Raw genomic sequence first — 23874 nt, forward strand, 5'->3', positions numbered from 1 at the left:
CACACGTGTCTCCAGTCTTTGTATGCGCTCACACATAAACATGCATGTGTGTGACTGTCACATCAATCAGACTCTGCACTGAGCACAGCTGCACAGGCTTCCTTCTTTGTCTCTCTTCTTATCTTTCCCTTCCTTCCTCCTTCTATAAGTTTCATGTGCATTCACTGAAGCCGGGCCCACACAGCTCAGCAATTATACTGATTTGCCGCTAGTAAAGATGCTCATAGTCAAATCAGGCTTAATTTAACGTTAGCCCGTCCTGTTTGTGGAGCTTGAATTGGCTGCTCTCTTAATGAATCACACGTTTCCACTCCTAATCTATCTGATGAGGCGGATGAGTGTGCGAGAGTACGGACAAGCACACGTACAGCGCTAAGCAAGGGCATCTTACTGGACGCTCATTCATTATCCATTCCTTCCTCTCTAATGAATCTCATTCTGTCATCAGTGAATACGTGGTAGAATGAAATATTGTGTCCAGTCGTTGGGTATTAAGTAGCTAACTTCATTAGTTAGGAAATTCCCAATCGATTGTCCATAACTAGATGAGTTATATTAGTGACCTCCATTACCCATCCAATGTGTGTTTATTTGAATCTTTACTCATACTTCAATTTCCTCATACTTCAACTAAGTTTTATTTAAATGTGCATATTTTGTAAACAATATTAAAATTTCCTTTGAGCAATTAAATTTTACTTCAATTTCATTAAATAATGTAGAATTTTAAATTTTTTTTAGCAAAAAAATATCAATATCGGCTGTTTATCAAGAGGAATTCATAATGCACATTGATTCAAAGCAGCTTTACAGAAATTCATGATTTATCAAGAGGAATTCATAATGCACATTGATTCAAAGCAGCTTTACAGAAATTCATGATGTTAGTATCTTAATATCTTCATGTGTTATAGTTGCATTTAACAGATCGGAGCTGGGTGATAATTCTATTGTATACTGTATATCTCGCCCTTCGCAGTATCAGTTATCAACCAAAATAAATTAAAATAGATAATTATTATCTTGTTTCAACTATTTCCTTGAAGAAGTTTAAATTTTGGAAAATATTATTATTATTTTTAAGTTTACTGAAATTTTTCTTCTATGGTAGGTGAAGTATTTGACTACCTCGTATCCCACGGGAGAATGAAGGAAAAGGATGCGCGTGCTAAATTCCGGCAGGTAAGGCATATCATAATCATTGCAACTTAAAACTTGTTCACCTTTGATGAGATAAACATCTAAAAGGAGCAAAGCCAAGCGGTATTTTCTGTTTTTAATGTGTTAAACATGCTATACATTTTTATTCCTATTACCCTGTTTTATTCCTGTTTCCTGTTTCAGAGATATCATTGTCTGTGTTTCCCTTTCAGATCGTGTCTGCGGTTCATTACTGTCATCAGAAGAATATTGTTCACAGGGACCTTAAGGTTATTGTTCTTTCACATGACTTATAATGTTATTTTATTGCATCTGTTACTTTCATAAAACAGTAAAGGCTTTACCATTACACACTTTGCTCCCTTTTAAAAAAAACGGGAGTGCAAAACTATTAAATTCTTGCTCATGGTCATTTATTCCATCTTATACCTCACTCAGGCGGAAAACCTCCTGCTTGATGCAGACTCCAACATCAAGATTGCTGACTTTGGCTTCAGTAATGAATTTAAGTTGGGCAGTAAACTGGACACGTTCTGTGGCAGCCCCCCTTACGCCGCCCCAGAGCTCTTTCAGGGGAAGAAGTATGATGGGCCAGAGGTGGACATCTGGAGTCTGGGAGTTATACTGTACACACTGGTCAGCGGATCACTGCCCTTTGATGGACAAAACCTCAAGGTAAATTACTCAACTCAGTATAAGAAACGAAAGAAAGGCCTTGTAAAAGAGTAGAGGGATGCATGAGTACAGTATGTCAAAAAAGTCAATCAATGATATTCATTTTTAATTGTAATATTTTTTCCAGTGGTAGGTTGGAATGCACTGATATTAAAATTCCCCCTGATAGAGTTAGGCTAATAATTATTGTAATATTCTAGGGCGATAATTGATAAATGGTCGCCATTAACATTCTGCACTATTTTTTGTGTATATTAATTAAAATAAAGCATAAACTAAACTAAAATCAATTATTTTTTAATAATACAAGTGTATTTAATATTACAGCATTTAATGTACAGTATGGAAAGTAGATTTTAAAATAAGATTTGCTTAAAATTACATTTAACAGTTATTACACACACACATATATATAATATATATATAAATATATATATAATATATATATATATATATATATATATATATTAAATGATGATTAAATGATGGCAAAAACAATCCACATGTAAAAATAATGAAAATGCAAACATGTAAATGTATAATATTGGCCAATATATATCTGATATCAGCAGTTATAATAAATAAAAATCTGTAATGCCCTGTTATTATGCAATATTTATATATTTCCATTGTTTGTGAGCACTATGATAGCTCTGGTCAATAAAATTATTTATTTATTTGTTGTATATTAGTCAGTTTCTCTGTTTAAGGGCTGCATGTATTGTCTATATTTCAGTAAAAACATATTTGATCAGTAGATATTAGGATATTTTTCTCATTCTCGAAAACAGTGGAATTCATGTTGAAGATAAAAGAAATTACGTCTACATTAAATAAGTGCCACAGTGTGTTTATTGGTAGAAACATTCAACTTTAATATTAAGGACATTTTTGTTTACTTTTGTAGTAAGCTTTTTAATATGTTGAGTAACAACTTATATTCAATGTAAAATCTTATGTCATTCTGAACAGTCATATGACAACAATTTGAGACATTTTCTAAGGCAGCACACATGCAGCAGTTGCTCTTATGAAATGCTTTGCTCTCAAGTAATGTAGGTCAAGTGAGCCGTGTTGTGCCGTGTGGGCGATTCGGTGGCTGACGGGTTCAGAATTAGATCTTGTGTTTAATAGAAGTCTGTGTTTTTCCCTCAGGAGCTGCGTGAGCGTGTGTTGAGGGGGAAATACCGTGTGCCATTCTACATGTCTACTGACTGTGAGAGCATCCTGCGCCGGTTTCTTGTGCTCAACCCCACCAAGCGCTGCACCCTGGAGGTGAGGAGGAGCAACTGTGACCCGCAATCGACCATCACAGCTGATAACACGTCTTATTGAGTTTGCATGGATCTGCGGGCTTTTGCTCACTCTATCTGACTTTCTGTTCTTCCCTTTCAGCAAATCATGAAGGATAAGTGGATGAATATTGGTTATGAAAAGGACGAGCTGAAACCTCATGTAGAGCCTGTGGAGGATTATAATGACAGTAGCCGTATAGGTAAGCAATGATGCCACATTTCCCCTTTTGGCCCTTTTACATGATTTTTCAGAAAATAGTTTTCTTTTTTTTTTTGGCTTTCTAGTATATAAACATACTCATAACAAGATGTATCTTGCACATTTATACTTAGGATGTCAATACTTTTTTTTTTTTTTTTTTTTTTTTTACATATTTTTTAGGGCTGTCAAATGATTAATCACGATTAATCACATCCAAAATAAAAGTTTTGTTTTAAATAATATATGTGTGTATACTGTGTATATTTATTATGTATATATAAATACACACACATGCATGTATATATTTAAGAAGAATATGTTATGTTTATATATTAAATATATTTATATATAATATAAAATATAAGAATATAAATATATAAATGTATATACATCTAAATATTTTCTAAATATATAATTTATGTGTGTGTATTTATATATACATAATAAATATACCCTGTACACATACATATATTATGTAAACAAAACTTTTATTTTGGATGAAATCAAACAATAAAAATAAAATGACACACCAAATAATATAATATTTGAGTAATAAATTTACACTACTGTATATTTTTTAATTTAAATAGTCAAAACTGTAATATCGTGAAATATTACTACAATTTAAAATAACTGTTTTCTATTTTAATATATTTCAAAATATAATTTATTCGTGTGATGTAAAGCTAAATTTTCAGCAGTCTTGAGTGTCACATGATCTTTCAGAAATCATTCTAGGAAATCTTTTGTAACAATGTAACAAATACGTTTTTTGATCAATTTAATGCATCCTTGCTCAATAAAAGTATGAATTTCTTTAATAAAATCGGTAGTGTATATTCTGTGAAGAAAAGCTTACCTTTCACAATTTTACTTATCATAGTAAAATGTATCTTGTTTTTAAGATGTATATTTTTTTTTCTTATATGTAATAAGACAGGTTACTAAAAAAGGGGGTAATGATTTTTTTGCATTGTAGACCAGTAGTATACTAGTAGTATACCAGATTAGTAGTATACCAGATTGCTCAAATTTGGGTAAAATTGTTTGATAAATGACTACTTGCTTATTTTTGCTCCCTCTCTGGTCACACAGATGTGATGGTAGGAATGGGTTACACCCGTGATGAAATCAAAGATGCCTTGAGCACACAGAAGTACAATGAGATATTTTCCATGTATCTGCTGCTAGGCCGCAAGAATGAGGTGAGATAGAGATTGCCGCTGACCTGAGAACAGCCTGCGCGCTATCCTATAAGTGTGTTATATCTTACAGTATATGTTTCCCATATAGGATGGCATTGAGTCGCGTTCGAGCAGCAGTTTGTCTCTAGCACGGGTGCGGCCCAGTCCCATCACGAATGGCACCAGCAAACACTCCTCCACCTCCTCATCCAGCCCCACCTCTGCCTCCAGTCACGCTAAACCCCAGCGCAGTGCCTCCACCTACCACCGCCAGAGGAGGCACAGCGACTTCTGTGAGTCCCCACACCACTCATAGATCATTTCATTTTTATAGTTTGATATTATTTATAGCTTAATTATAATTATAGGTTAAAATAATAATAATAATTATTATTATCAGTAATAATAATAATTATTAAAAGCAACCATTATATTTTTGTAATAATAATAATAATTTACAGTATAATTGTCATTATTTATAATGTTTGTCAGGTGGGCCATCAGTGCCAGTAGCCCACCCCAAGCGCAGCCCCACCAGTACAGGAGAGGGGGAACTAAAAGAGGAACGTCTGCCCTCGAGGAAGGCCAGCTGCAGTGTGGTGGGCAATCGTAGCATCCCCCCGTCGAGCCCCATGGTCAGCAAAGCCAACAACCCCAACAAATCTGAGATCCCTGACCGCCGCAAAGACATCAATACAACAACGGTAATCAAGCACAGGAAATCATATACATCCTGTTGCAGGAAATATCAATTCAAATATTAATTGTTCAGGAGATTATTCACAATTGTTCACAAATTCTGTTTTAGGGTTTGTGCACTATATTCCAAGTCTTTTGAAGCCATATGGTAGATTTATGCAAGGAACCAACTGAAATTCAAGCCGTCAACCTTACTTACAGCCGTGGTCACTGTTTACTTTCATTCTGTGGAAAAGGGAAGCTGGATATTCTGCTATAAAAATAACTTATTTTGTGTTCCACAGAAGAAAGAAGAAAGTTTCCAAAGACATAAGTAAACAATGACGGATTTATTTTATTTTTAGATGCACTATTCATTTAATAGAGTAGAAAATAAATATCATGCTAATGACAGTTCAAGTGTTGCCATTAAATTGTTACATAACTTCCTATATACCAAATTCATCAATAACAACAATTATTCCCCGAGATATAATGGCACATGTTCAAATTTGTTATCGGCATTCTCTGGTCATAAAGTGATGTTTTCTTGCATGCATGAATTTCTGAGGACAGCTGTGTCAGAAAAGCTTGTCATATTTGGATAGCTGCAATAGTATACCTGTGTAAAATCCATTGTTTTGTGGTTTTCAATACCTGCTTCCTGTTTCATGCTTTAGAACAACATCCCTGTCAGTGCCATGAGCCGTAGGAACACTTATGTATGTACGGACCGTACGAGCACTGACAGACAACCATTACTACAGAATGGGAAAGAGAACAGGTAAAACATGTCTCTGTGTATGTGTCTCTGTATTTTATTTTTGTATATATGCATTGAAGTTTCAGAATTGATGTACATGCTGAAGCTGAAAATATTTTTTTCTGTGTGCTTGATTATTGAGATGGATTTGGTCTGTTCTGCTTCAGCAGTGGCAGATGGTGGCTGCTTAGCTGTCCTTCTCTCACCCTCCCTCCTCTCTGTCTTTCCTCCTCTTCGGGGGAGGCCCAAAGACTGGGTGTCATGTGACTTAAAGAGAACGAGAGGAGGCTCGTGGATTGTCTGTCTCCCTCCCCCGAGCCCAGCTAGTACAGCACACGTGTCCACACACGCAGAATCACCGTCACCAGAATGTGACAAATACACAGTGAAATCTGAAATTATTTTTATAATTGAATACAATGATTTTTTTGCGAATAGTATTATCAGGTTAATGGTTTTATTGATATTAATATTAATAAAACACAGATTTGCATACTTGATTTTTGAGTTTGAAATAATGTGGAATATTTCAATAGAATTTATTAATTTTACTGTTTAATTGCATCAAACCTAAATTCTGAGTTGTTATATCCCAGACTAGACTCAAATTTATTGGACCCCATACAGTATATACACTGAATACACTCAACCCAGCCAAGCTATTTCAGTCCCCTTCATCACACAAATTTACTGCCCAGAACTGCTATTAATGACTGCAGTGTTTCCGACCAATAGAAGCTAATATGTGAAACTCTGTTATAGGAAATCCTGTGTGTGTGCGTGTGTGTAAGGTCCATCAGCGCAGGGTTATTTAGAGCATTAAGAGAAGTGGCACCTGGCCAGTGGGCAAACTGAGGCAGCATGTGAGATCTGTTAGATTTCTGCCAAAACTGAGCGCAGGGGACAGAGGCAGTCTGGTGCCAAGAGCTGCACGTCTGCGATGTGAACCCATCTGAACTGAGACATTAGTAGTGCCAGTTGCTATGGACAGCATCACTATTCCTATTCAAGAGAAGAGGTGTGCTTCTGCTTGTCTAAGCAACTCCAAAAGTATTCAAGGGGTCCTTGGTAACAACACCCTGTTAACCACCCAAAGCTGTTAACCACCACTATGAACACCTTAGTAATGCCAGTACCATTGTGTGTGTGAGTTGTGGATCATCATTTTTCTTCTTGCTCTCCTTTTCTCTCCTCTCTTTGTCCTATGACTTTCTCTCCTGTTTCCCTGGTTCGGATTAGTTTAATAAATAGAAAATAAAAGAGATTTCTCTCGCCTTCACCATTCTCTGCGTATCTCTGTCTCCAGGATTCAGATGTGCAGTCGTGTGCAAGCTTTTTTCCACTATGGGTTCAGTTTTAATTTGCCTTAAGTGGCTGTTTCTGAGATGGGAATAAGAACACAAGAGAGCTCATGCCTCAGTGACTCAGCATCCTGCCTCACATTTACGCTCAACTAAACTCAGCCAGAGCTGCCTCTCTGAGCCTCGAGATCTGATATTGGTTTAATCGTATCGCTACAGAACTGCTACTGTGTTTCGTTTTGGACTTTGTCTTATGGATTAAGTTCTGTTACCAAAGTAGCCTCCAGTTAGATCCATGGTAACTGCTAATAAGCGGGATTAATGACATACTGTATCACTGCACTGTCCCTTAAAGCTAGATTTTTGTATTTTCACATGCATTTTTCTTGTGTCTTTCCTCAGCTCCTTGTCACATCGATTACCTCCAGCCTCCCCGTCTACCCACAGCATCACCGGGGCCGGGGCCTCCAGCTCCACATCTTCCGAGCGTTCTCGGTTGACGAGGGGCTCCACCATCCGCAGCACCTTCCACGGGGGCCAGCTCCGGGACCACCGGACTCCCACCCACGCACCCCCCACCTCACCCACCCTCTCCCACGAGGCCAGCCCTCTGCCCCACTCCCGTAGCCGTGCCACCACAAACTTGTTCACTAAGCTGACCTCAAAACTTACCCGCAGGTAAGAAGAGAATGATGACTTTATTAATTAATTAATGACTTTAAGCGAGTAAACTTTTGAATATTATAGATGATAATAGATCCAAATAAAATCAAGTTCCACATCATCAGTTTGCTCTTTCCAAATATTCCACTGTTTAGAGTTAGCATGGTGCTATCTGAGGACGTTTAAGGCCTGTTCACACCAGAGAATAACTATAAATTGAACTATAAAGATATGTATATTAATATCTACACCAAGAACAATAACTTTAACGTTAACATCCACACCAATGGATGCTAACTATAAATAAAACAATATTACCATCTGCCCCAAGAACAATGATTATAAAGATAACTATAACCGTAATGATATTAGTGTCTGCACCAATGGCCGGTAACTATACATATAACTACAACAATAATTATATTCATTTTATATATCCACCCAATGGACGATAACTATAAAGACAACTACATTATCATCCGCACCAAGGAACTTTAACTATAAACACAACTTTAACGATAACTACTGCATATTAACGGATAACTATAATGATCACTACATTAGTGTCCACACCAACAGACAATAACTAAAAATATAACTATTATGATAACTAGATTCGTGTTCACCTCAAGAACGGTAACTATAAAGATAACTATATTATTGTCCACACTAACAGACGATAGTTAGCTATAGTTAGCTATATTAGAGTCCACACCAATAAATAATAACTATAAACATAACTATAATGATAATTACTGTATATATATATATATATATATATATACAGATATATATATATATATATATATATATATATATATATATATTTATATATATATGTACATATATATATATGTACATATATATATATATTAGCGTTCACACCAACAGACGATAATATTCAGTTGATCTTTAATTCGGGTGGATTCTCATTGGCTGTCAGTGTTTATATTGTTCTTCAGCTGGAATAAAAACGTTCTGAAACTGATTCCAAGGATATATAGGATATATCGTTTCCCTATTCTCTCAGTAATAAGATGGAATTTATATATATATATATATATATATAAATATATATATAACTTTATAGTTATAATTATAGTTATCGTCTTTGATGTGATCGGCCCATTAGCTGCATAATATCAAAATGACACAGACTCTGCAGAAGCCAATCAGTTTACAAAGTCATCTTTCATTTGGTTTGGTGCCCACTGTCCTGTGGAATCTGAGGAGGTAATGGAGTTAGATATGGGAGCTTTTGGAGTATGTAATTTAATTGAGATGTTCAGTAGCTTGTAGGAACGCTGATGGGGTGTTTTGCTCTTCAGCATCCTCAGTGAAATTGTTTATGTGCCTCTCTGGGCTGTAAGCCAGAAAGAATGACTTTTGCAGGGGTACGCATCTAGAAGCTTTTAATAAGATTAGAGCAACACTTCTATCTCTTAAAGAAACTTCCCGATTAGATTAACCTACCTAGGGTGACATCCATCCAATGGATAAAGTCCTTTTTCTGCATAAGTTTGCATATGTACTCTTTGCATTAACTCTTCCTCAAGCCTCCTCTGTTATTAACCGACAGCTTCAGGCACCTGCTCCCCCTCGTGTCCCTCTAACTCTTGTTCTTGGCTATTGTTGGGTGCTCTGTGTTTCTGTTTTGTTTATTTGTTTCTTTGGCTTTTTTCCTTGATGCAATCTTATTTCTCTCTCGATCTTCCTGTTCCCCTTCTTCTTTCTGTCTACCAAACTGTCCTTCTCTTCACTGTCTTTTTTCCTTCCCTTCATCAACTCTTAGGGTCAATCTTGACCCCTCTAAGCGCCAGAACTCAAACAAGTCAGTCTCGGGCTGCACTCTGCCACAGGGATCAAAAACAGTTAGTAAGTTTTCTTCCTGTTTGTGGCCTTTTTGCATCTCTCAGTCTGTCCAAATACTCACAGTCTCACCGCTCTCTTTGGCTTCTGTGTTGGCGCTGAGTGTCAGAAAACCTCCTTGAGCTTTACACATATATTTATTTGCTTTTTAAAGGAACAATTCACCCACAAATATACATTTTGGATAGTCATCATACTCCCCGTCATGTCATTCCAAACCTGTATGGTATTTTTTCTTTTGTGGAATACATGCCAGATGTTTTGAGAGCTGTAAAGCTGCTTTGTAAAACGCAGCTGGGTTCCGGAAGTTAAAAAAGTTTTTTTTTTGTTTTGTTTTGAAACTTTTGATTTCAGTTTCTGTTGGCATACCTGAAATTTGTTCAGTTGTATTTAATGATATTAATAATCAATTTGTTTGTTCCTATTTTATTACCGACTGTGTACTTGTCTTTAATAATTTAATGTTTGAAATTGATGTTAGTCTAGTTGTTTTTGCTGTGGTATTTTTGTTAAAACCATAGGCAAATGTTCCTCTTTTAAGCTTGAGTGTTCTGTGGGCTGCTGATTTTGGCTCATGTTATTCAGCTGCAACAGAACACTTTGTAAAAAGACAGAATAAATATGTTTGACTTATTTTTTTAATTTTTATTTTTTTAATCTTATTGGAATCGAAACAAGCAATTGATAAGCAGAATCGGAATCAGAATCACAACCCTACGTTTGGAGCAGTTTTACACAAAATTTGTCATTTCCACAACATGACAGTCAGTTTGTGTATTACGCAAAGTATTTTGCTTGTGATAAGAAGAAAATAATTATACATGTTTGAAATGACAGGGTGAGTAAATGATTTCAGTTTTGATAGAACCACACTATTTTGGTCATTGTTAGTGCATTTTGTAAAACTACATTTTTGTGGATATTTTAATATTTGAAAAAGTGCTGTATTTGTGTTTGATGCTCAAGGGGTCTTTTACACCATAGCACCATCCATGTATCAGCCTTTTTTATGCATTCATTCATGCATTTTTTACTCATTCAAGGGAATAGCATGTAGCTTGGTCCAAGGAATACTGTGTGCCTTTATCAGGATTCTAGTGAAAAATGCAGAAGCAGCTGTTTAAAATAATTTCATCTGGACAATTTTGCACAAGGGAGAGTCAGGCAGGGGCTTCCTCTCTCCATTTCAAATCCAGATTAGTTATGTAACATGTATTTCATCCTTTCATGCCAAATCCCTCTCACCAAATCTCCAGATATGGTTTATTTACACCCAACAGAGAGCCCTCCATTTTCAATGTAATGTTTGAGGAAGAGGCCCATGTACTGTTCCTTTAAGAGGGAATCCACTGGCCACCTCATTTGCCATATCATGTGAATGGAAAATTTCACAAGCGCACATAGAAGCAGCCTTGAACCCTAGCACCCTCATGTGGACATCAGTCAACTAGCACTTTCTTTGTTTAAAGCTATATTAATAACTACTAATATTGTTCTAACATCTCATGTAGAATAGTAGATTAATCAACTTAAAAGCATGTAACCAGACACACAGGAAATTAATTTATTTAGATGGTATTATTAAGGATACAATTGTGAATGTTTCTTTAATTTGTGTTGCACTGACATTAAGCAACGTGTGGTGACATCTGAAAAACTTAATTAATATATTAAAAACATAATCCTACTCTATAAATCCATCATTGTCGTCACTTTCTTTTGTTGTCTGGTGGTTTTTGTGGATTGCTGAAGGTGACGTCACTGTAACAGTGCAAGTCTGTGGTGTTTTAGATGTGAACTCGTCCGATTGGTTGTTTGTGGAGGGCGGGATGAAGACTAATTTCTGCTCTGTTGGCTGATTGATTCCTAACATGAATCTTTGTCTTCTTCTTGAGGGTCACAGACGAACCTGAGAGAGTCTGCAGATCTCCGGTCACAAGGTGAGTGTTTCCATTATCTTTTTAATACACAGATATGACTGAGGACATAACATAAGCCATCCATCCTCCAATTCTGGACCATCTTCTTCATTGCAGAAAACAAGCAAATAAATCAAACAGAAGAAAGACAGAAAATAGGTAGAGGAAAATGAACAATAATACCATAAAACGATCATCTAGATAGATAAATTACTATTATTTGCTCAGTAAAAAAAAACTAAAAACTAAAACTAAAACGATTTTAACTCTGTCTTACTTCTCCTTAGCTACAGATACAACTACAAAAAGTCAGACTAAAAAATACAGGTAATTTCTAGCATGTGATCCGTGCCATGGCAGATCAGAATGTGACTGCATTTTGTTAACTATATAGAAGTGTGTACTGTGTGCATCAAACCTAGCTTAGATTTTGTTTTTAGATTTTGTTTAGATCCGTATTTGTCCTTCCCTTTACCTTTTCCATATTCACTGACAGTGGTTGACTGTTGCATTTGGAAAGTCACATTTCAGTTTTTTAACATGGATGTTTGAATGACATTTTTTTAATTATTAATCTGAATATATATTATTGCTAAAAGCTGCCAAGTGTATGTACCTTGAATGCAGTTTACATTCGGTTGAGATTTACATGTAGGAATAATGTATGTTTATGTAGTGCATGACAGGTGATGTATGGCTGCACAGGAATCTCTTCTGAGTTTTGTTAAAAACATACAATAGTGCTCTACCAAATATTTTTTGCTCGATTATTATTTTATTATATTTTATCCCTATATTCATATGTGCCCATTAATTTAAGTATGAATGTTTTTATACACTACTGTTCAAAGGTTTGGGGTCAGTAAGACTAAAAAAAAACTGACAGTAAAGTCATTTACAATGTCTTTCAAATTAAATTAAAATCACATTTTCCATTTCAAATAAATGCTGTTCTTTTGAATTTTATATTCAATATAAATTTATATTATCATGTGACACTGAAGACTGGAGTAATGGCTGCTGAAAATTCTGCTTTGCCATCACAGGAATAAATCACATTGTAAAATATATTTGAAAAAATAAAATGAATATTTAAATTGTAGTAATATTTCACAATGTTACTGTGTTTTTGATCAAATACATGCAGCCTTGGTGAGACTTCTGGTGAGACTTCTTTCAGAAACATTTAAAAATATAACAGACCCAAAATTTTTAAATGGTAGTGTATTTCTTGACATTTAAAAAAAAAAAAATTAATGGCATTCACATTTTATTCAGACCTTGGAAAATGTTCTACAACTTTTTTTGATAGTCACACTGAATTTAAATAATGCTCAGATTGGAACTGTTTTTGAAAATGATTTTATTATCCTGAAGAACTCCAGTGTCTCCTGAAAGGTAACAGGTTTTGGTGTTTATCCAAACATTTACTCCTATTGATTGTAGAAGTGTTTCAGACTTTTTTAGGATGTTTATTTCAAACTATTTAGGATGATTTTGTTGGCAACACTTTACCACAAAGTTCACATAAACATTAAATACATTAGGTATCATAAACTATCATAAAGTTGTTCACATGAAAATGAAAATTAGCCCATAAATTACTCACCCTTAAGTAATCTTAGGTGTATATGACTTTCTTCTTTCAGACGAATCCAGTCTGAGTTATATAAAAAATTGTCTTTGATGTTTCAAGCTGTTTAATGGCACTCAGCAGGGGTTTACAGTGCATCAGTCCAAAAGGAGTGAAATAAAAAGCGCCCATCCATTAAAAAAAAGTGTTTCACATGGCTCCCCCCCCCACCCCGGAGTTGTGTGAGACACTTTTTATTAAGGATGGGTGCTTTTTATTTCACTCCTTTTGGACTGATGCACTGTAAACCCCTGCTGAGTGCCATTAAACAGCTTGAAAGATCAAAGACAATTTTAAATATAACTCCGACTGGATTCGTCTGAAAGAAGAAAGTCATATACACCTAGGATGACTTGAGAGTGAGTAATTTATGGGCAAATTTTCATTTTTGGGTGAACTAACCCTTTAATGTTACCCAATGCTCTACCTAATGTTAACAATTAGAACTTTTACTATAAAGTGTTACCTTGCTATATACTGATTATCAGTTTATTTAAATAATATCACAGACTACTAGACTTAAGTCTGGATTTTTGTTCTTACATATTTTTAATATATTTCTCTCTTGTCCCCCCTCCATCACCCATCCGCTCATTTACGTCATCGCCCACCCCCATTTCTTCCTCATTTCACCTCCTCCTCCCTCCAAAGTCGCTATCTATCTGGGTATCAAAAAGCGACAGAGCCCCGGACCCCCCGATGCGGCTGGGATGTGAAGGTGCAGAGCCCGCGGGACCCGGCTGAGGTGGTTTTGGCTCTGCGGGAGGCAGCACAGAGCTGCGGTTGCCAGGTCCACCAGGCCGGGCCCTTCCTCCTCTCCTGCACCCACGGAGCTGCTGGCTCCCGAGTTGCCTTCGAAGCAGAGGTGTGCCAGCTGCCCAATGGCCCCGCCGAGACCAGCGGTGTTCGATTTAAGCGCCTGTGGGGAGCACCGCTTGCCTTTCGGGACATTGCCACCAAAGTTTCCAAAGATATCGAACTCTGAGGGCAACAGGGGGTGGAGGGCAGGGACAAAAGCATTGGACAGAAAGATGGTATGAGTGGATGTAGCCCCGCCCACACCCCCGCCCCCTATAAGCCTACAAAGACTGGCACATATAAATTGAGAACTGGGCACCTGCTCACACAAAAGCCCTGCTGAAGGAACTCCCTTTACCAGGTCTGTTTTACCACTGATTTTACCTGGTATCTTAGCCATGTTTTTTTTTTAACATCCATGTTTTGTGACATGTTCACTCTGTACATTTTCATTCCTTTTTATCTGCTGCTATTTAACTCATTTTTTTATTTCTATTCTTCTGCTTTGCCAGCGAGAAGAGTATGTTTTATTTTACCATATTCACCAAAAACACGTATAAAAGCCACACTATTTCATACCATAGACAACATGCAGAGCCGCTGAATGCAAGTGCTGAAAATGATAGCAGTTTATCCTCATTTTTTAATGATCTTGTTTAGTTGTCAAACCTGCCAGTGATGCAGGTTGAGTAGGTGATGTCTGCTTTCCTGAGCCTCATTGTTTTTAGATTCGTCACATTACATGGTCACATCATAGCACTTTAGGGCTGAGTGAGCAACATCACCTCATTAAAAGTAGTTCTCCCTTCAAATGGTGCAATTTATCCCGTTGAGCCAAGTCAAGACACAATGCTCTTTGTGTTGCTCTTGTATGTGTTACGCTGATGAGAAACCTCTGTTATCTTGCCGTAAGTGCACTCTGCTGAATGACCACAAACAGACTGTTGACTTTGTTTATCTCCGATTTGACATAGTAAGTCCTCATCGTAAAGATTGGAATATGTCTGAGCTGTGCAATGTGTGAAAATGCAAGAATGATTAATACAACATTTGTCTGAAATCCAGTGATTTGTGTGTCTTTATTTTGTTCATTCCAATTGTAACAAAGATATTTGCTTAATGGAAGTTTTCAAGAAAATATATTGGGAATATGTAAAGAATACATAACAATAGAGATCTTATTATCTAGAGTAATTATTTTTTTCTTTTCAGAAGCCAAATAATACAAATCGCACTCATTTGGTAGCTCTAAACCTGATATCCACAGATACAGGTATGAATTTGTGAATTACTGAATGTGTACTTTTCAAACCACTCTTTACAATTTACTCTTTGATCTTTTTCTGTAAGCGTGTTAGTCATTCGAGGAATTATCCTTTGTTCCAGCTATTTCTATTGATTTATTGCATTTCAGGTTGAAATATATTGTGTAAGATTTGCAAATATCCTAACTTGTTATAATTAAAACCAACATGATCTGGCTTCATAATAACAGAAAGAAATAACAAACCATGCTTGAACTATTGTTGACAGTCATTGTGCTATTCTGCACAAAGTACTCATCTTTTAGTGCTCACAATGACTTTCGGGTCAGCTTAGCTGATTGTATTCATGAACGTGTGCATAAGGTTTCAATTGTGTATTGATGTTCAGCTTTGAGAATTCTGAATGGATCCCCCACAATTGTGTTATACATTACATACTTATACATAAGTTAACAGCTGTGTCTGAAGGTACAAATCAAGACTTGTCAAGAATATAAAGGCTTAAAACACAGGGTGATTGTCACATGGGGCCATTTATTAACTTTGTACAACCAAAAAAAAAATATATATGTTTAGGTGAATACAACATAGCTAAGGTTTTCTAGCTATGTGGAGGTTTGATCCCAGGATGTCACAGGAGGAACAAGAAGATAAGAAGGAAAAGTGCAGGAAAAAGAATACAAATGGAAAGAAAGGAAAGAGAAAAAAGTTGGAAAAAAGGGAGCAGGGTGGAGTGTCTTTTGGAAAAGTCAATATGGCATGACTGCATGAAAGAACAAATAAAAAAGAAAAGAACTTTTACTATTTTACTTCTGGGCAGGGATCATGTCATCAATGGACTCGCCCTTCTCTAGTTTCTTTTCCATTTCAACCATGAGCTTCACACCATCAACCACCAGCTGTACCTGCTGCACCTCGGAGGAGCCCAGACGGTCAGCGTTGGAGATGTCGAACACACCGCCGACAGATGCAGTGTCAACACCACCTGTATAACAGAAGTACAAAGAGTCTCAAAATGATGATCACAGTGTAACTCTCTGCCATTTTATACATTCAATGATTTCAAGCCCACCTGTGCCACGCTTTTGAAGACGCAGTCTGGTCAGGATCTCCTCAAATTTGGCATGTGTGCTGAGTTTGGGCAGCTTGACGTGCACACCACCGCGCAGGCCGGTACCCAAGTTAGAGGGGCAGGTCAGGATGAAACCAAGATGCTCGTTCCACATGAAACCATGGTTGTGCTTCTTGAAGACGTCCTCAATCTGCAATATACAACAAGGAGTCAGGCCTTCGGTTGCTTATCTTCACATTAGACGACCAGAGGATTAAAAGTACAGCATAATTAGGTAGTAACGGTGTTTACCTTTTGCAGGCCAACGCAGAACCTCCTGAAGACTTCCTTCATGTTGCCACCCTTCTGCATGGAGATGACACGCAGGTGATCCTCCTCATTCACCCACACCAGGAAGGACTTGTTGTCATTGTGCCAGATGCCTCTTCCGTCAGGCCAGTCACGAGCCATGCCAGCAGCCAGCAGCAGGGGGGACACAGGCTTGTCAAACAGGAAGTGGTCAGCAATGAGCTGCTCCTGTTCCTTATCAGTCATGTCCTTCAGAGGGTAGTACTTGCCCTTGAACTCGCCATCCAGGCTGTTCAGAGCTGTGAGGGGAGCAATGTGAATGTCAATAAGACCATGCATGTTGCTTTATGGATGTCAGGACATAACGTTAATGAGACTCACCCTCAATGGACAGCTTCTCCACAGCTCTACGCTCACCACGGCTGTTGTGGGGAGGCAGGGTGAATCCCTTGATGCTGCGGCCGGTACGTACACGGCTGCTCAGAACGTAGTTGGAGTCAAGGTCATCACCACCCTGCGCACAGGTAAACATCAGCCACAGTAGAGTAAAACTGATAAAAACTATAATGTGAAGAACTTTAACATACCTTCAGGTTCTCCCAGTTCAGATCAGTCTGGTGCTTGTCAGTAGGCTTGTAGCCACCGTGACGGTCAGAAATGACGGGGTCAAACAAGTCCTTGAAGACTTCGTAGGACTCTTCATCACCAGCCACACAGCCGACAGTCATGATGAAGGGATGGCCTGAATTGGGATCAAAAGGTAGTGCTTTATATATCTTATTGAACAACTAAAACATTGCTTGTGGTATCTCGAAAGATTGGCTGCTGTGGGAGAATGTATTCTACATGTTCTACTTACCAGGGTTGTCCACACCAGTCTGGATGCAGTCATCCAGGGTGAATCCACTGGGGGTTGACTTGCTCCTGAGTTTGTTGTAGATGTCCTTATTCAGGACCTTGGACATGTGATTGTTGTGCTGGGAGAGGTCAGGGAATTCCAGCTCCAGAGAGAACTTCATCTTGTAATCGTTGTTGCAGTTCTTAGTCATGATTGCACTTTTCCGGAGATCTGCCGAAAGACAAGTAGAAAGGCAAGTTGACAAAGTAGTTACAATGTGCTTTGGAGACTCAGATTAGTCTGCAAATCTTGTCTGCAGAGCTGTTGTCATGGTGGACAACCAGGAACATTGTCCCGGGCCTACTAAGGTGTAGCTTACTCATTGGACCCAGGAAAGAGGGAAACCAACGTTCCTCATCGCTGCCATTGATATAGAGAATAATGAATGACTACCCATTTGCGTTCAGTCAAGGACAAGCAGCGCTAGTTTCCCGAATAAGATGCCAACAGTTGCAGACAAGGTTAATGCATACTATATTTTGTGTCCCAAGTAAACTTCAGTCTCTTAGTAACAAAATATGGTGCTATGTCTATGATGGTTGAATAGCACACATGCTTATATGCATCAGACAGCAGGTGATATTTTTAGCATGGCTGCCAAACTCACTCCCGTCACTCAAAGCAGACAGCACATTCACCTCTCTAATTTCTGGTAGGGGTGCCCTATAATTGGTATTATGTCCACCCCAATTTAGCTTAATTGCTTGATTGCAAAATGTAATTAACAAAATATAAGAAATATCAAATGCTTACAGTTTAGGAGTAATAAATCATTACTTATCTATTTGTCCACATATTCACAGCTTTTGGCACACAGTTGCATACAAAACAAATTGAATATCTGAAGTATTATAAATAGACTTGAGTAAAATACATCAGCTATAAATTCCCCAAGATAACATGACCTTGCACCAAAGTACAGCAGATGTCACGCACAGATCATTCCTGCCATAGACAACAAATCAACTCCAGACTGCTCTCTTACAAGCTTTCCAATGCATTATGACTATTCAGTGCTTATCAGACAATGATAAGCTTTCTACAGATCTACCATGAGCATGAACAGCTTTAAAATTATAAAACTGTGCATTTCTTATACTCCAACAATCAAGAGTAATTCCATAAGAATCCAGATATTGTGCATCAGGGATCCAGTCATTAACACCAATGAGGTTTGATTAATTTGTATGGGGAAATAATTTGGATCAACCACACATAAAGCCACAATGTATTACACACTTTTTTTGGCTGAAGTTTTTCATGTTATTGAAGTATCCCTTATTCCCTCCCTTGAGTTTACCTGTATGGGAGAAAAGGTAACAGTCCTTGGGATCAGATCCTGTTCACCAAGCCAATGTAGGGGTTGCCCAACTTTGCAAGATGTCAAACCTTGGTTTATATACTTCGATGTTTGCTGTCCATTGGTTGCTCGGCTCGCACGTGCTCAAACCTCATTGGACAGCTGCACTTCTTGATAGAGGTTTCAGGTTCTAAAAGGAAAGAAGCTACATCACAACACCCAAGATGGGGAGACAGCTGTCCCCACCCCCTCACAAAGGCATTTCTCTCTTGCTCAGTTATGAAATAACTCAAAGACACTGCAGAAGCATAAAGAAGGTTCATTTCTTCATTTTAAGAACTATAATGCATTCAGTTATTAATTGATTAGCACTATTGTGTTGAGGCCTTAAAGTCTTTGCTACTTTAATCTTTTCTAAGTGAAATTTATTAAGTGAATGTATTAAAGTTAAAATTGCCTTTATAGGCTATATTAACTTTTTATGCTAAAAATATTGAATAGCATACATAAATTACTGTTCTCACTATGGTAGTAGTTGGGCCTGTACTGTACCCTGTAGGGTTCTCAGTGTCCAGTCAGGGCTGAGCTGTGCTGCTTAAAACCATTGCATGCATTATATTATAACTCTGACATATTTTTGTTATACCTGAGAGAATATGTGTATTAGCAGTCAATCTGAAACCAGTGTCCTATATAAATATATCTAATTCTCCATTGCAGAGAAACAGGAAAGCAGCTGCCTTTGGACATATATACAGCCTGACAGCCTTGGAACTATACCAAAAATGGAAACATCCATGAGCAGGACTAACTATTTGTTTCATTCAAATCCCAAGGAAACACATTGGAGTTTTATACTGAATAAGTAAAACTCAAGTGTGCATGCATTGGTTCATTAGTGGATCCCTCTCTGGGAAATGCTTTAAGAGCATATGACTGAGCATGTGACAGGTGGGTAGAATATTCAGGAACCCTATGGAGAAAATAACTCCCATAACATCAGTGAAGGGACAGGTTTGTGAAAGTGTGTGAACAGTACAAAAAAGATAGAAGAGGACAACTCAACCACGTACCCTATATTAATACCCAGGGTCCAATTTCACAGTTACACCCTGTCTATGTGTCCCAATGTGACAAGTTTAACCATTATCCTTTTCCTGCTTATGTGCCAGATTCTACCAGATCGCAGATATGATCTGAACTAGTTTTTCTAGTTTTTACCCTCAGGATTACCTGATATGAAAATAAATACAAAGAGAGATCAAAATGTTACATCAAAGTCCTATTTCGGTGATGACCAAATCTCAAAAAAACATTGAGTTTTGTCTACTATAGTACAGGACAGCCTTTGTGTTTGGTGGAGCAGTCCAGGGCTGAAAGGGGAAAGGAAAAAACTCAAGCCCACAGACTGCTCCAAAATTAGCAGCCATGCATTCAACACCATAGCATGCCTAATGAGAGAAGACAGTCACATAACAGAGTTGCCACCAGAGAGTGGACATAACGGGGTGTGTTGGGGTCCCCACGAACAGAGAAAACCCCCTTATCTCATAAAAGCATACACGTATGTCTTTTAGGAAATAATAGGGGGTAGGGGGACGCTGCAGAGTCTACATGCGAAGTATCACATCTACATGCACTGTAATTTGATGTAGAGAATCTTTTAAACATTAGATCTAGAGTTGTCTACAGCTGTTTGGACAGAAGGTATGTGGGGGTTATAATGGCACTTTCTTTTGACCCAATGTGTAGGGCATGACCTCTGAAAGTTCTGTGGCAAAAATACAGCCACACTTGACAAGCTCTGTTGACTCTGTAAAGTCTTCAAAATGGTTCTGAGAGCAATTCTTCTCTTTTTTTTTTTATCTCTGACTAAATGTTAATGAACCTCACAAATAATAAATGCCTTGCAAATGAGATTTTGACATTAGGTTGTTGCACTTGTCAATACCTGTCTGCACATTGTTGTATAACTCAGCAGTCAACTGAGTACCTTGAGATATATTTAACCTAATGTGTACGACGTTCTCTGGCTACCCGATAGCTGTTGTATTTCAGGATTGTACGATGCACATGCTTTTAAACAAATTTACATTTGGCATAAGTATTCAGATTGTGTTTGGTCTCTACTAGTTAACCGTATAACCCAGCCAACTCACCATTCAAATTAGAAGTCAGCAATCAACCCAGGTAGCCAAAATGGCCTGATAATGGCCCAGATCCAGCAGGCCAGAAGAAATAACTTGGCCCAGCTGCGGTTGCCAGAGTCAGCATGAACATGGGATGAATGGCGCCCCAGAATTGGCCCAAATACACTGGCCCGAGTCCGGCTGCCAAAATTGGGCCACATTCACACCAACAAGAAATTGAAACACTTATCAATAACCAGACTCTGGACACTACTGGTTAAGAGTACCATTTTGGTTGGTGTGGAGTGGCCCAATGCCGGTGGTGTCAGCTCAGTGTCAGTACCCAGACTCGGGGCAGTACTGGCTAAGTTTTTAATTTATTATCGGTGTGATTGTGGCCCAGTGCTGGTGGTGTTGGCCCAGTTTCAGTACCCAGACTCGGGCCAGTACTGGCTAAGTGTTTCAATTCTTGACAGCGTGATTGTGGCCCAATGCCGGCAGTTCTGGCAGTCGGACTAACATCACTTAGTGCTAGGTTGCAAGGTTGTGTCTTTCCTAATGCCATCTTGCCAGATTGAATTGCACTGACTCAGTTATGAGTCCCTCATTTGTCCGTCCCTCCCTCTGCCTGTCGAGTGGCCTCTGCCCTCTGTGACCATACTCAAAATACATTTATGCATGACATGCATGCATAACACCCTACATGTGGTGTGTTTGTCCAGTGCAGTAGTATGGGTCTGTACATCTTTGTGAAAATGAACTGCTGGGTAACTTTTCTTTGAGTCAACTGGTTTAATGCTATGGTGCTAGATATGTTCTCACTTTGCATTTACTGTCAGTGGAAAGGTCATTAAGAATTTGATTCACATATTAACACTTTTCCGGCTCTGTTTAGCATTTTATATCCCGCTTCTATACAGTCAGTCCATACACTTACCAACAGACACCCATTGACACTACTCTGTACATCCACTTTTACAGAACTCCTCCTTGAAAGCACAGCTATAATGGCTAGATTTAACAGCTGTGCTGTATGTGTCACCTGGGGTGTGGAGGGGCTTCACGCACACATGTTCATTGCATTCTGTGCTTAGCACTACTCTACCATAAACTCTCTGCTTAGACTAAAGCCTCCCTGCCTCTGGCCATCTTCAATCATTTATACTTTAATGAATGATGCTTGTCTAAAACAAATACATAGTGCCTCATTCTTAGGAAACACAATATTTTTTACTTCATGATTGACTTGGTATAATTAAAAAAAAAAAACAACAAAAAAAAAAAAACAATGCTACCAGACACATTAATTAATATATGAAAATCTGTTTAGTGTTTATTTTTAATTTGAATATCAGACAATTTGATACACATTACACATTATTATACAAATTATACATTAATTTTTGATTAATATACAAATTATACATTAATTTTTGCTCTATACAACCCTAACACCAGCTACATTCATACATTAATTTTTGCTTGATATCATGCTATCACTAGCTATATGGATTTTATTTATATAAAACTTTCTTTGCATCCCTCACATCTGTTTCAGTCCGTTTAAGCTCTGACAATTCTTCCATTAAAAGTAATGGTTTATCCTTTTTCATATATGTCTCTATGAGTATTTCATTGTTTACATCTCTGGCTTTTTCAAGTTGACTATCGAAGAAAAAAAAAACAGTGCCTTGCTGGTTTGCAGTACAAATTCACCCTGAATATATTATAAATTGGTATATATTATTAAAATTTTATTAATATTAATATAGAATATGATAATACATGTAGTATGTATTCTAATATTATTTATTATTAATATATATAAAATGAATAATATTATATATTATTACACATATATAGTAATATTCTATTTTGTGTAAAGGCTGTTATTAGCTATTTTTTGCAGCCACAAATAATGTTTTGATAATATGTCACAAAATATGTTTTTTTTCCAAGAATGTGTCATTTATCATAAGGCAAGGTTGAACTAAGTGAAATAATCACAAAATTGGTGGAGTTATCTGTTCAAATTTTATCAGTGTTTAATAACAGTACATCCCTACTGCTAATTTGCAAGTCTATAACCACATATTTAAGATTGAGGGTAATAGTTTAAAAATGTAATTGGTGAGGTTGAGCAGAGACAACAGAGAGAGAGATAAAAAGGGTGTTTTAGTGGTTCTATTGACTTTGGTCTCATCACATTTAGAGATATAGATTAGCTTTCTCACTGTTTAAGAACATTGCCCTGCATTGGCCCAGCCAAGCTGCCCTTATTGGGAATAGATCTGCCCCTGGCTCCTCTAGCAGCTGAACCATTAATCACTCCGGTCTCACATATCTGCCCACAGTTGCTCCATTGTTTTCATGCTCCTTCCACTTTATATCCCTGGACTCATTTTTCTTCCTAAATCACACACTGGTTTTACTTGTTCCATGTAGCAAAGTGTGCCAGTGTCACCGTTCTTCCTTTTTCAGTTGCATTCTGCAACAAAACCCTCCCTTTCCTCACTCTCAGTTCTGCACATTCTGATTTTGTCTGTATATGTTAAACCAAAGATGATTCCTAGGTGCATCCTGATCTGCATGGTTCCTATCATTAAGTTAAGCTTGTCTGATGGGTCCAAAGCTAATGCTGCTTATTTTACACACCCAATACAACACCCCCCCCCCCCACCCTTACCCCAACTCACCCGAAGCAGCTTTATATATGTCAATGTGAGAGACTCCTGTACATGTCCAATACATGATGTAATGTCTGATGTAATAAACAGATTT

At 37.6% G+C, this 23874-nt stretch overlaps 2 protein-coding genes across 6 annotated transcripts in view; one reads left to right on the top strand and one right to left on the bottom strand.

Moving 5' to 3' along the window:
* LOC109084132 (MAP/microtubule affinity-regulating kinase 4-like) overlaps positions 1-15205 on the top strand; it is a 38735-nt gene extending 23530 nt beyond the window's left edge. For 2 of the 5 annotated variants that reach the window (XM_042771165.1, XM_042771164.1), the window contains 12 exons: positions 1112-1182; positions 1374-1430; positions 1600-1836; positions 2992-3111; positions 3232-3331; positions 4429-4538; positions 4627-4810; positions 5010-5221; positions 5876-5979; positions 7662-7937; positions 11687-11731; positions 13995-15205. In XM_042771165.1, the coding sequence (XP_042627099.1) occupies positions 1112-1182; positions 1374-1430; positions 1600-1836; positions 2992-3111; positions 3232-3331; positions 4429-4538; positions 4627-4810; positions 5010-5221; positions 5876-5979; positions 7662-7937; positions 11687-11731; positions 13995-14328 (1850 nt within the window). In that variant the 3' untranslated portion in view covers positions 14329-15205. Of the gene's footprint in view, positions 1-1111; positions 1183-1373; positions 1431-1599; positions 1837-2991; positions 3112-3231; positions 3332-4428; positions 4539-4626; positions 4811-5009; positions 5222-5875; positions 5980-7661; positions 7938-9714; positions 9798-11686; positions 11732-11997; positions 12038-13994 lie in introns of all 5 variants that reach the window. The other 3 variants (XM_042771168.1, XM_042771166.1, XM_042771167.1) reach the window with 3 other exon arrangements.
* Positions 15206-15920: 715 nt separating this feature from the next.
* Positions 15921-19121, bottom strand: LOC109084133 (creatine kinase M-type-like). Its single transcript, XM_042771169.1, has 7 exons — positions 18965-19121; positions 17626-17835; positions 17354-17508; positions 17148-17280; positions 16770-17065; positions 16479-16668; positions 15921-16391 (listed from the first exon to the last, which is right to left on the bottom strand). The coding sequence occupies exons 2-7, from the start codon at positions 17813-17815 to the stop codon at positions 16213-16215; spliced, it is 1143 nt and encodes a 380-aa protein (XP_042627103.1). The 5' UTR covers positions 17816-17835; positions 18965-19121; the 3' UTR covers positions 15921-16212.
* Between the last annotated feature and the right edge of the window lie 4753 nt (positions 19122-23874).

The sequence above is a fragment of the Cyprinus carpio genome, chromosome A15 (assembly GCF_018340385.1).
Source record: "Cyprinus carpio isolate SPL01 chromosome A15, ASM1834038v1, whole genome shotgun sequence".
Classification (NCBI taxonomy): domain Eukaryota; kingdom Metazoa; phylum Chordata; class Actinopteri; order Cypriniformes; family Cyprinidae; genus Cyprinus; species Cyprinus carpio.

Bases quoted from the DNA above. Each gene is read 5' to 3' on its own strand.
- LOC109084133 (XM_042771169.1), bottom strand. From the start codon at position 17,815: ATGACTAAGAACTGCAACAACGATTACAAGATGAAGTTCTCTCTGGAG. The intron at 17,066-17,147 runs GTGAGTCTCATT...CTCCCCTCACAG, and splicing joins GGAGAAGCTGTCCATTGAGG to CTCTGAACAGCCTGGATGGC. The intron at 16,669-16,769 runs GTAAACACCGTT...TGTATATTGCAG, and splicing joins TCTGCGTTGGCCTGCAAAAG to ATTGAGGACGTCTTCAAGAA.